General features: G+C 44.4%; 1 protein-coding gene across 1 annotated transcript; it reads right to left on the bottom strand.

The window, feature by feature from the left end:
* Positions 1 to 3474: 3474 nt before the first annotated feature.
* POLR3F (RNA polymerase III subunit F) lies at positions 3475 to 10466 on the bottom strand. The gene is made up of 9 exons (XM_054628647.2): positions 10372 to 10466; positions 9814 to 9931; positions 8908 to 8975; positions 8722 to 8789; positions 8342 to 8454; positions 7676 to 7819; positions 5641 to 5748; positions 4731 to 4922; positions 3475 to 4176 (listed from the first exon to the last, which is right to left on the bottom strand). Exons 1-9 carry the CDS (start codon positions 10425 to 10427, stop codon positions 4099 to 4101), a joined length of 945 nt encoding a protein of 314 aa, XP_054484622.1. The 5' UTR covers positions 10428 to 10466; the 3' UTR covers positions 3475 to 4098.
* Positions 10467 to 10484: the final 18 nt, after the last annotated feature.

Raw genomic sequence — 10484 nt, forward strand, 5'->3', positions numbered from 1 at the left:
CAGTTCTTATGCGAAGTCAAGGACTTTTCAGGTTCTTCCTGCCAGCCAGGAAGCTGGGGCTGCACAATAATTTGGAAGGGGGCAAAGGCAGGACAGCTGATGCCCAGTGACTCAAGGGATATTCCTTATTCCTTATCATATGGTGTCATGCTGAATGATAAAATTGGGGAGAGTTGGCTGCTGGTTTCCAGCCCACTGCTCTGGCACTCCTTGGGCAATGGTCAGCAGAGGGGGAGCAACTGTATTGTTCATCACATGATTTCTATAATCTCTCATCATTATTTTCCCTTCCTTTTCTGCCCTGTTAAACTGTCTTCATCTCAATCTACAAGCTTTCCTTTTTTTTTTTTTTTACAATCATCTCTCCCATCCCACTGGGGAGGAAGTAAGGGAACACCTGTGTGGTGTTTATCTGTCTGCTGGGTTGAACCAAAGCAGTTTGGAAGAGGAGCACAATCTTAAAGCTCTGTGTCTGTGGAACAAATAACCCAAATAAAAGCTCTCCCAAAAGCATTTCCTGAAAGAAGCACAAGCTTGCTCAAAAAGTGGGAGAAAGGAAAACACCACAGGCTGCCTATACAAGCCCCAGCTTGGTTTGTGTTTAACAGCTGAAAGAGAGCTTTGAGCTCTGGTTCCTGTCCTCCCCATTCCTCCTGAAGAGTGAGTAAAGTGCAATGACCAACTTTCTCATGGTGGAAGTGAATATTTCCAACGAGAACTTGGACACCACCTGTGGAGCTTGTCATAATAACTTTTAGTCTCCTCCAGGCTGCAAGCTAAGCTGGGCTCAGTGTGGCTGAGGAGGGTCCAGCCATGCATTTCTCACAGGTGAAATGACAGAAAGTCCCAGCCAAGCAGAGCAAGAGGAGGGAAAGCTGGTCTGTGTGGCAGAGGACAGCTCTGTTTGAGGTGTCTGTACCCTGTTTCAAAGCATCAAGTGTTTAGCAGCAATAGGAGACCCAGTTGTCTCCACTCACTACAGTTTCTTCCCAAAATCTGCTCTGTGTGTGGAGGCAAAAAAGAAATCAGTATGGCTTAAGACCGAGCCTTTTCCCTGTTGGAGCCCTGGGGGAGCCATCCCAGGAAGAAACAGGAGATGGTGCTCTAACAGTACCAGAGGAGCAGCAATTACCCATCGCACCTCCAGCGGCTCAGTTACCATCAAAGTAAAAATACAAAACCCGCGGCCAAACAGCCAAACCCAGGAAAAAACCGAACAGCCACTCAACCACGGAGAAAATGTTTTCACGACCAAAGTTTCAAGTTTGCCATTCATCCTCATGTTTTAAACTTTGGAGTTTAAGGCTACACATGCCAGGCTGCCCACTGTCAGTTCTCAATGCAGCCAGCTACCATAGTCAGTGTTTGTCTTGGAATTAAAACACAATTTTGCATTCGATCCCGTGTGGCATTTGGGTGTGCCCACCCTCCAACTTGCCTTTGGACAGCTGGCTACTACTAGTGAGGCAACCACTCAAAAGAGGCTCAAGGGCTGACAGCAGGATCAGGGCTCATGAAAACAAGGATGAGCTCCCTCCAGCTCAGGAGGGATCTCATGGTCCTGCAGCAGCTGAACTCTGACCTCGTGCATGAGGCTTGTGAAAATAAATGAGCAGATCATGCCTCCTATTTGTCATCCATGTTTTAAGGGATAATTCAGCTTTCTACACATAAGTGTTTTCATATTGAGTACTGGAGCTACTGTAGTAGCTTCCTCAAAACATTACATTTCATACCAGTTTGGAATAGGGACAGCTTTGCCAAGGAGAAGACTGGCAAAACTCAGGACACTATTAATGCTACCTTTTAGCATTTACTCTCTTTTCAGATAAGAATGTCAGGCTGATAGATCACCCAGGTTCATGAAGAACCAGAGTGACAGAAAGATCATTCCTCTGATTCATATAGAAATAGATCAGACAGATTGCTATCTGTAAGAAACTAAATTGAAATTACTTTTCCCTTATAGGCACTTTTCCCCAAATCTGAGAAGTCTTGTTACAACTTCAACTCTAAGAACTTTCAGATACCACAAAGGTCATCTAAGCCAGATAAACCCAATGACAAAAATAAAGAGCTTAATAAACCATCTATCTACTTCCTAAAGCTGTTCACTGAGGAGAAGCTTTTTCTCCTTTTTCTTTTGGCAATGAATGTGATTATAGAGCATAAAGTGACATACCTGCATGATAAAGCCCTGTTGTTTCCCTGGAAGTTATCTTCTAGCTGCAGTGGAGCACAAACACTGTGTTATCTCTGCAGCAGCAGGCTCAGGACCCCATTGTGTCAGGTCCCCTTTGAAGACAGGAAGACAAAGACAACCCCAGCCCCACATCTCAATGAAATAACCTTGGGTGGAATAAAGGGTGTCTGATCCAAGGCTCCTTCCAGGGAAGAGAGCAGCGTTTTCCCCTTGGTTACTCAGTGCTGAGTGGTTAAAGGGGGCAGAGGAAGAACAAAGCTCCAATCATTTCACCCCCACATCTCTTTCCTCAGAGCCCTTCTGCCTCTGTAAGATATGCATCCCCTTCACCTGAGACAACACTGCAGCAAAAGGAGAGCCTGCTGGCAGTGCTCCCCTCACTGGGACAGTCAGAGCCCTTCCATGGGCTTGCCAGGAGCTTATCAGTGCTCATTGTTTGCTCCAGTACACACCTAACTGCTCCCACACAAGGAGCTTTTCTCTCTGCATCCATACCCTCCCTGCATGGGACAGGAACCATGGGAGGTTCTCTTATTCTCTGTACAGCACCCTCATTAGCCTCTGTCCTCCATCCATGCTGTAAGAAGGGAAATGGAAATCAAGCAAGATTTGAACACTTTCATGTGATCCAGACTGCTTTAGAAAGTGCAAAGTCCTGGACAATATTGAAAAATACTGATGTAAAGGCTCTTATTACCTTTATGAGGTAAACTGATCCAAAATCTATGTTAACCACCTGTCAAGCTTACCCAGAATGCTGCTAACTCAGCCACAGAGGTGCTTTCCCCCACCACCCTCCCAACACACTGTCCAGAGGGCTTATTTTGAGCCAGGCACATTTAAAAATAGCCAGATGCAACAAGCCCTGTGTTGTGCTTGACCCCCTGATTGCTCCCCAATGCTGGGAGACAGTTGTGAAGATACTGAGTAATTGTGGAGAGATCCAGCCTGGCCAGAGGGAGCTGAAGCCACAGGCAGCAAGTGGCACTGGGGGTGAGCCTGTCTGTGCAGAGCCCCTGTGCACCCCACCCTGCCTCCCAGTGTGTCATTGCAGCCCTCTGCCACTCTGGATGCTGCAATCTATAAAATTTTTCTCTGTATCATCAAGCCAGAGGAACCCTTTCTCTTGTGGAAAACATATCTTCCCAGAACACCTCTACTCAAAATTTCAGTGGAGACATATGTGACACAGCTGCAGAAAACACCACCAGAAATTGGATGATGAAGGAACAAATACAGCAGGCAGCAATACAGGAAATGAAGCAGAGATGTACATAAGAAAAATCAGGGGTTTAATGATAAATAAGCAGGTAAGAAAGATAATAAAGAACCATATATATATAATAAAGAACCAGTAAGTGTTTGACATATTCAGATTCTGAATATGACATATTCAGGATCTTTCCCACCTCAGATTCATAGTCTTCAATTAAATGGAATCCACCGTGGGAGAAAAGTGTCAGCTTTAGAACTTAAGGATCCATCAGTAGCATTGATCTGAAAGCAAAATTTGGGATCTCATTCTTGGTACCACTTGTTAGAAGTTTTTCTGATCAGCTGTGAGGGACTGATATAAATGTTAAGACTAAAATGTCTCAACCTTGTTTGAACTTTATTTTGAACTGTAGCTTAGAAATCTGTTTTATTAACCACCTTAGTTGCCATCTCCAGTTTTGACTGAAGAATGGATCTACACTTCCACTTCAGCCTTGATCTTCAGCTCTGACTCCACTTCCAGTCCACTCCCAAGAGAGTTCATACAACTGCCACATGGCTGGTTTGTCACTCCATGTCCTCAAGTTGCTTACAAATTTAGAAGTCCACTTTTAAAAAAAGCAAGCTGCTTTGTCACTTTGGCTGTGAAGGATGAATCCAGTTTACAGTTTCCTTTCACTTTAAAACTCCAACCACTCTGTCATATAAATGCAGTTTGATGGAGAAATCTCACCACCTTCATGACAATCATCAAAAACCTGCAAAAGAAAGCCCTGTGTCAGCAGAGTAATTGCTTCCAGTTGGATGATGCTTGCTGTGTGTAACATGTTTTCTGCTTTTTCCCAGTAGATCAGCATTAGTCTAACAGAGGCCAAAACCTAGGAAGTCTTATGGCAGCTCTGAGGGAGAAGATAAAAACAGATCCCACCACAAAGGGACATGCTGGCAAGTTTTACCTACAGGGAGGTAAAGGAGACCAGGGAGGAGAGCTAGACAGAAGTAATTTAGCTTGGTAAAAACACAGGCAAACCTGGGACCAGAAATATAATAACATAATTTGGAACAGGCTACACTCGACAGCATCTTTTCACATAGAGTCCAGTAAAGAGACAGGCTGGAAATGAGGAACACCAGGCAGAGCAGGTGTTCAGACCAAAACCAGAACCTGTTCCTCACAGGCAGCTTTCAAGCACAGCTGGCTCAGCCCCAAGGCTGACTCATGGGCAGAGCTTGCCCTGTGCCATCTGGCCACTGCAGGCCTGTGTTCAAGAGCTGCATGCAGCACTAATGATACACAGAATTAGTTACTCACAGGGCAGAGTCCACAGGGTGTCCTGACCAATCCCGTGGGCTGGATGAGAGGACTGACAGCTCTGTACAGCCTCATCTGTCCATCCACGCTGCCCACTGTCCCCTCCTTGGCAGCAATAATGGTCATCTCCACTTTGCCATCATAGATCAGAGTGTTCAAAATGGTCTCAATGTCTTCCATTGACAACTCTACCTAAGAAACAATTTGTGAAATAGATGTTAGGAAAGATGTGTGCCAGTGAGTCCTGCAAGGAGGAAAGGAGCAAACAACATGAGTAACAAATCCATAGAGTTCTAACCCAGCCCAGAAAAAGACACCAATCTCACTGGGAACTTTATGGAGTTGTGCAGATGCAGAAAGAAAAGCAAATACTAATACCTCCTATCTCCTGAGCATTTCTGATTTGCACTAGCCTTGGTCTTACCAAAAAGAACTTCCCTGTGCACCTGAGATGTCTCCATCAGCCTAGCACAATACAGTCCCAGTTTTGCAGAAAACAATTGTGAAAGAAGAAAAAGACAAGACTGCTAAAGATATACTTGTTGATGGTGACCAGTAATGGTGGGGTATTTTTCCCCTTCTTTTTTTCCCCTCCCCTAAAATTCCTTGAAGTGCATATGTAAACTTAAGAGAAATGATGAAATCTAAACCAGCTGAGACAGTTTACAAGGATGTGAATGCTAATTCTTTTACACATTTTAGAAAACCCACGTGCACAAGCTATCCTGGTATGCCAGTCAGTGTCAATGACCCTCCCCTAAAAGCAATGAAGCCACAAAGCTCACCCCCACTACACAAGCTGTGGGGTGCTAAAACACTTATGAGACCTTCAGCATGTTTGCAGTAGCCAGCTCCTAGAGCCCATCATGCACTGACAATTTGAACAGCAGTGAGATGAATGTGTTCTGACCTTACTGATGCCCAGCTCACAGATGTATTTCCACACCTCGTGGGATGAGGCAAACGAGCTGTTCCTCTGTATCATGGGGTTCTGTTTGCTGTCTCGAGCTGCCTCTGCCTGAGAAAAAGCAAAGGTTAGTCAGAGTCAGAACTCACTGCCAAGAGCCTGCTTTGTGGTTCAGTTGAGTTCAGGCAGACTCAAGAACAAAACTAGTTTTCCATTTCTGGGACATGTTTAGCATTTAAAGCCACATTCTTAAAACTGGTGTATGTGAGACAATGCAGTGCACAATCAAATATGATTTTATAATAAATGACATAAAATTTACACTGTAGTTCAGATTAATATGAAGGAACACCAGCATCTGGCATTTTGTTGACAAAAAAACAAGTTTCTGCTCTACCTAGAGCTAATTAAAAATATATTGTAATGGAATAGACAAATGCTAGAATCTGCAGACATATTTAATGAACCAGGGACAATTTAGACTAGGGGCAATTGTGTTCTAGGCAGAGCTGCCTGACTGACTGCTGCCTTACACCCTCTCAGAAATGAGATGTTCTGCAGAAACCACAGTGACTTCTCCTAGATTTTTTGGTCCTGTGGTCTCTACTACCTGGTTTGTGTCTTAGTTTAAGACAATTATATTGGGTGGAGACTCCAAAATGAATAATCTCCTTCCACCAATAAGAGACAAAATGGGACAAGACAGAAGGGAAACAATATCAAATAAAACACAGCAGCCTCAATAGTTCCAGAACTTCCACAAACAACAATCAAAGGAGGACAGACACAAAACAAAATCTGGACAATTTTTGGCCAAAATCTCCAATGCTGCCAAAAATGCTGTAAAAAATTTCCCAGCAAGTTGCAGGCCCACCCCCTTCTCAACAAACAAATGGCAGGCAGCTGGAAAATCATGGAGAGAGCGTCTGACGGCACTTCAGCTGGAAAAGGTATTGTGTAATTCCCTCTGGAACAGGTCTGGACTGCAAAATGCAGCTTCTTGGGTGTGAAAAATGCGTATTTTGTGATTGACTTTTTGTAAATACTGAAATGAATATTATATGTGTTATGTTAGAAAGTTATGCTGTAACCATTTTCTTAAGTAGTATGTTAAATATAGTTTTAGGTTATAACATAAAGTTAAAATAGAAACTATGCTGTGTAAGATACTTTTCTTAAAGAGAGGACTTGCACTGAGATAGCAGCCACAGGACACCTAAATCTTTCAGAGAAAGAGAATTTATTGCTCCCTTATCAGAAGAATTGAACTTCTTCCTGCCTCGCTCAGTCCTGAAGATGCTGTCAGGATTCAGAGGAAGAAGCTGACACTGACCAGACAGAATCCTGTGTTTGAATGGAATTCATGCATCATGGATGAGCTGTATGAATATGCAACAGGCTGTTGCTTTTAAGGGTTAATCCTCTGTTAATGTGGGTCCTTTTTCAGGCTTATTTTGCCCAGAAAGAGGCACCCGGACTGTCCGTAACTCTTTGTGTCTGTTGTCTCATATTGTCCTAAATCCTAATTGCCCAAATTTTTATTACTCTAATTATATCACTATTTTTATAACCGTTTTATTCCTATTAAACTTTTAAAATTTTAAAAACAAGTGATTGGCGTTTTTCACATCAGGTATGACTTGAAGACCTGCCCCAGGCAATCCCCTCGGGCACCCAGGGAGAACAAAGGTGTTCCCCTCATGTCCATTTCTGTTTCTAAAGGGATCCTGCATCCTCTCCTTCCAGGATAAAACACACAAGTTCCCCTTTCCTGGGTTGCTGGGTCTTAGGAATACACAATTTTGGGTCACCTAGGACAGTTTGTCATTGGACCTTGGGGATAAAAGGCTTCCCTCCTGGCCCAGGGTGTAAAAATAGCCATCATTAAATACAACACCTTCACACCTAATGTGACAAAAATAATAGTACAGTATGGATTTGCCAATCTAGCTGCAATAATGGCCAACACTCATGGAAAACCTTAAGCCTTACCTGGCACCTGTTTACACAAGAAATGGCAAGTGACTTTGGCACTCACCTTGCTCTGCAGAAACTTAAAGCACTGTTGATTTAACACCTCCACAAACTCAGACTCGAAGTCCTGGTCACTGTACCAGGCCCCTCCAGTGACGGAGCGGTCGGGCTGCAGGTTGTACAGCATATAGACCTTCTTCTTGGATGCCTGGGGGAGGGAAAGGTACAGCTCTCAACAACATATGCCCTCCTTCACAAGGAAGGGATATATACAAGCAGATAATCTGCCAAAGAGGTTTATTACTCCTAGACCTGACTCCAGCTATCCTCAACCTGCTTGACCCTCAGGTAACACAGAGATAAAGAGAAGATCAACCCATTTCAATTCCTAATCATTTTATAACAGACCAGATGAAGCCAGCATCTTTCACATGAACACAAAAAAGCTCTGCTTTGCTGTGTCCAACTTCTCTACCCCCACCTGCTTTACCAGACCCAGTGAGAACCAGGTAACTGAAGACAGACAGCAAGAAGCTGACCTGTGGACCTCAGCTGATCTGTTGCACCTCAAAGCTGCACACTAAAGGCAGAGAGTCAAACACTGGTGCACAGTTTTCAAAGAGAAAACTCATTCTGCCTCCAGCTTTCTCTGCCCCCAGGCCCCTGTTAAAAGCATACAAAGCATGCAGCAGATGTTTAAAATTGTTTAAAAAGGTCACAAAATACTCACTGCCACAGATTTAACTGCTTTAATTAATTTCTTGCTTTCCAAGTTTTTCAGTATCTTGTTGATCTCTGTTAAAGGCAGATTACTTTTGTACCTAATGTCCCTGCTCCAAATACCTGTTAAAAAACAGAGAAGTGAACAGAAATAAATAGTAGAAATTATTTGTTTCCATACATACCAACCAAAAGTCACATCAGAACACTGCCTGGGTTGCTTTCCTGCCACTCCCAGCAAAATGAAAGGAATGGACAGAAGGGATTGGGGAAAAACAAGCAGGTATGGGGCATTAGATTTTATATTTGTATTGTCTGGGCAAGCATTTGTGACTTTGGACAGAGTTAGCAAACAGAGTTAGTACCATTCACAATGATAATTTAAAGTACCTTTGTTGCCTGCATCCTCTATGATTTGGTAAACCAGCTTCTCTTGATTGTCAGAACCTTTCATTTTACTGTCAAACAACACAGACATCAGGATTTTTTTAAAAGGTCCAAAATTTGAAAGAAGTTGGATTTGTTTTAAACAAGAATTGTGTTCTCAACATACTTCCCCAGCAGACACAGGTTTACCTTGCATTTTGGGAATCTTTGATCCTGTACAGGAGACCTGCACTGCTCCTCAGTAGGTCCAGCTGCCCCTAGGAGAGATGGGCACAATGCATTTACTTCCCTTCAAACAGCTTGTTTCAGAAGGTGTTTTGAAGACTATTCCAAAATTCTAAAATAAAAAACCTTGTTTAATGTCAACTAAATAAAGAAAAATGAAAATTAACCTTTCTAACCACTGGAAACAATAACAGCCTTAAGGATACTTTTTTCCCCTGACAAATTTCCACTTATGATCAGCTGTCAGAAATAACAAACAGTTCCTGACCCTTCCCACAATATCTACACAATTCCTATTATTTCTCCTGACTTTCACATGGCACAAGGGACATCCAGTTCTTGTACACTTTGCTCTCAGTTTCCACCAAAGCACAGAAATCACAGTGGAGCTCTGGAACGATTCCAAGTTCCAGCAGCAAAGTTCTGCTTTTTACTAAGGGGCCATCACTGGAAAGCTGCCAACTTTGATGGACAGTGACTCTTAGAAGCAAATTACTGGCAAAGAGATTGTTCTGCTGTGCATGCTTGTGGCCAGGCAAAGTCCTTATTTCCTATTTTGAAGAAGAAAGCAACTGGACAAGCCTAAGGGTGTAAGTGTGTATAACAGCATTAATTAAAATTTGCTCTCTCATTGCCAGCTGATCCTCTCCTGCAGTTACAGGCCTAGTTCTTCCAGATTTGGCAGGTTCCTGAGTGCCTTCAGAGCAATCCATAAGCTTGGGATTTCGTGGGGGGTTCAGAGAACACCCCCACCTATGAGAGAAGGGCTCACATCCCTCCTTTTCTCTACAGCTAATTAACTCCCCATCCCTAATGGGCCTTGTGGTTATGAATGTGCTGAGGAAGATGAGGAAGGCGGGCTGTCCCTACCATGGAGAGCAGCCTGTTGATGGCCACAGCTCTCTGCTGGGCTTCCATGTGAGGCATGTCATTCTGGATCACCTGGTCCGTGATGCCATGGGGGAACTGGTGGCACAGCTCAAGGATCCTGCAGGAGGAGAGAAGCAACTTTAAAACTCACGTTCTGCTGCATCCAAACCCAAATCCAAACAGCACTGGAGTCAGGATGGAAGAGAGCGACAAGAGCAACTCGGGGGAAAAGTGTCCATCAATTGCTTCTTCAGGCATCTCGGCACCAACTCCCTGTGCACCATTTCCCTTTCCAAGACCAGAAAAACTCCGGGACAGCCGAAATTCACCTGACCCAAATCCCAGTGCCCTCTAAGCACCTCCCAGCACGAAACTCTCAGTGTCCCCAACCACCCTCTCCTTCAGCATCATTCTCCTCATGAACACTCGGGCGTCGAACCACCCCCCTCATGCCTTGAACGACGAGCCCCGCCACGCCTGCTGCCCCCCCGCCCCGAAACCCGCCCTTCTTGGCCTCCACACAGCCACTCCATGCCCGCCTGCGTGCGCCCGCAGCACCTGCTCTCGATGTCCATAGGATCGGGCACCTCCGGCTTCACCTTAACCTCCGCCATGGCGCGGCGGGCTCCGGCGCGGAGAGATGACGTCAGAGATGCGCGACGGCCGGAGCG

This window comes from Agelaius phoeniceus, chromosome 3, assembly GCF_051311805.1.
Source record: "Agelaius phoeniceus isolate bAgePho1 chromosome 3, bAgePho1.hap1, whole genome shotgun sequence".
Lineage (NCBI taxonomy): Eukaryota > Metazoa > Chordata > Aves > Passeriformes > Icteridae > Agelaius > Agelaius phoeniceus.

Coding starts and splice junctions, on each gene's coding strand:
- POLR3F (XM_054628647.2), bottom strand. CDS start 10,427: ATGGCGGAGGTTAAGGTGAAGCCGGAGGTGCCCGATCCTATGGACATC. Junction 7,820..8,341: donor AAGCAGTTAAATCTGTGGCA/GTGAGTATTTTG, acceptor TCCCTCCCCCAG/GCATCCAAGAAGAAGGTCTA. Junction 4,177..4,730: donor CACCCTGTGGACTCTGCCCT/GTGAGTAACTAA, acceptor TTTCTTTTGCAG/GTTTTTGATGATTGTCATGA.